The 1,578-nt window shown below is 38.9% G+C and overlaps 1 protein-coding gene across 1 annotated transcript in view; it reads left to right on the top strand.

Moving 5' to 3' along the window:
- Nucleotides 1-1,578, top strand: part of man2a1 (mannosidase, alpha, class 2A, member 1) — a 20,180-nt gene that overhangs the window by 10,843 nt on the left and 7,759 nt on the right. The window contains 2 exon segments of the mRNA XM_017303315.1: nucleotides 591-676; nucleotides 1,377-1,491. Of these exon segments, the coding sequence (XP_017158804.1) occupies nucleotides 591-676; nucleotides 1,377-1,491 (201 nt within the window).

Below are 1,578 nucleotides of genomic sequence, written 5' to 3' on the forward strand. Positions count from 1 at the left end.
TAGCAGCTACCGTAGCAGCTATGCTAGCAGCTACACTAGCAGCTATGCTAGCAGCTACCGTAGCAGCTATGCTAGCAGCTATGATAGCAGCTACCGTAGCAGCTACGCTAGCAGCTACCGTAGCAGCTACTCTAGCAGCTATGCTAGCAGCTACTCTAGAGGCTACGCTAGCAGCTACGCCTACTTCTGCCAGCATTTCACTCATGCAGCTGCTTAAACCAACGATTAGAACAAAACAACTTGTAATTTGTATGCGCTGCCACATTTTACGACAGAAATAATTTCTACGTTCTTTTCTACTTATGCAATTCAATCCAAATCGATTTAGAATAAAGTATTACTTCGTTGGTGTACTCTCACAGACTCTTTGTGGCTAACTCTTGCTTGTCAGTCATATTTTAAAGTTGAAATATTAAGTGAAGAATTAAAAACACTATTTACCAAAATAATAATTTTTATTTAAAATGTATTACTATTCTGTTCTAAATTAAAATGAAACATAGTCTATGAATAAGGCTGGTAACAGTCCTGTCTTAACATCATATATCTACATTTTTGATGTATTTATTCTCGTGATGAAAACCTTGTAGCTTATTTTCGCTTTAGCCTGTTTGTGTCTTATTTTTCCCTCCAAACTCTCTGTTGAAGATGCTGTCAACATGGAAAATGCTAAGAGGTAACTTCCTGTTCGACGTCAGCAGATAGCTTTTAGTATTAACATCACATCCCTTCAGTTAGCGTTAGCTTTCAGAATTAACTCCCATTATTATTAGCATTTTATCGAGCTTGTTCACTTGGTTCATGTTGTTTCCATGCAGATTATTTCACTGACATTAACATGCTAGTGGCCTTGTACTACTTTCACAGCCAGTTCTTAGCCCCGTTACCTTGTTAGGTTATTAGCATGTTTGCATGTTATCACTTTGTTAGCCTGTTGTTACATCTTAGTTTTTTTTATGGCTGCTACTACTATTATCGTCTGGTTATTCTGTTGCTATAATGCCTGTTTTAATTTAATATTAGGAAGTTGTTAGCATATCATCACCTTAGTAGCCTGATTTTAACATCTAAGCCGTTTGTGACCTTGTTAGCCAGCTATTAGCATGTTGATACACTCTTAGTGTTATCTGGTTAGCCTTTTGTTGTTAGCATGTCACTCTGTTGTTGCTCCGCTGTCAACCTTTGTCAATGTGTTGCCAACCTGCTCTAAAGATGATGTAGCATGCTGAGTCTGTTGTTGGTCTGTGTGTGACCTGTTCTTATTATCCTGTGGTGACGTTGCTAGCTTGTTGTTTTTATCATGGGACCTGAATCGTTAGTCTGCCGTATTTATTCTGTGGAATGAAAGAAAAGATGACAGCAGGTTTGTTTTACAGGTTGTTTCAGGCCATCCTGAATCTGCGCCAGGTGCTGCTGAGCTCCGCCCACTGGCTAATCCTGTTGGACAAGAGCCAGTACCACGAAGACCAATCAAAACCCTTCTTACAAATGGTGACTGAACCGTTACCTCACCTGATTGATCTATAAGGACTGGATTAATAATGACAACACCTGAAACTTAATCATTATTTTGAAGTC

Source organism: Poecilia reticulata, unplaced genomic scaffold (assembly GCF_000633615.1).
Source record: "Poecilia reticulata strain Guanapo unplaced genomic scaffold, Guppy_female_1.0+MT scaffold_241, whole genome shotgun sequence".
Lineage (NCBI taxonomy): Eukaryota > Metazoa > Chordata > Actinopteri > Cyprinodontiformes > Poeciliidae > Poecilia > Poecilia reticulata.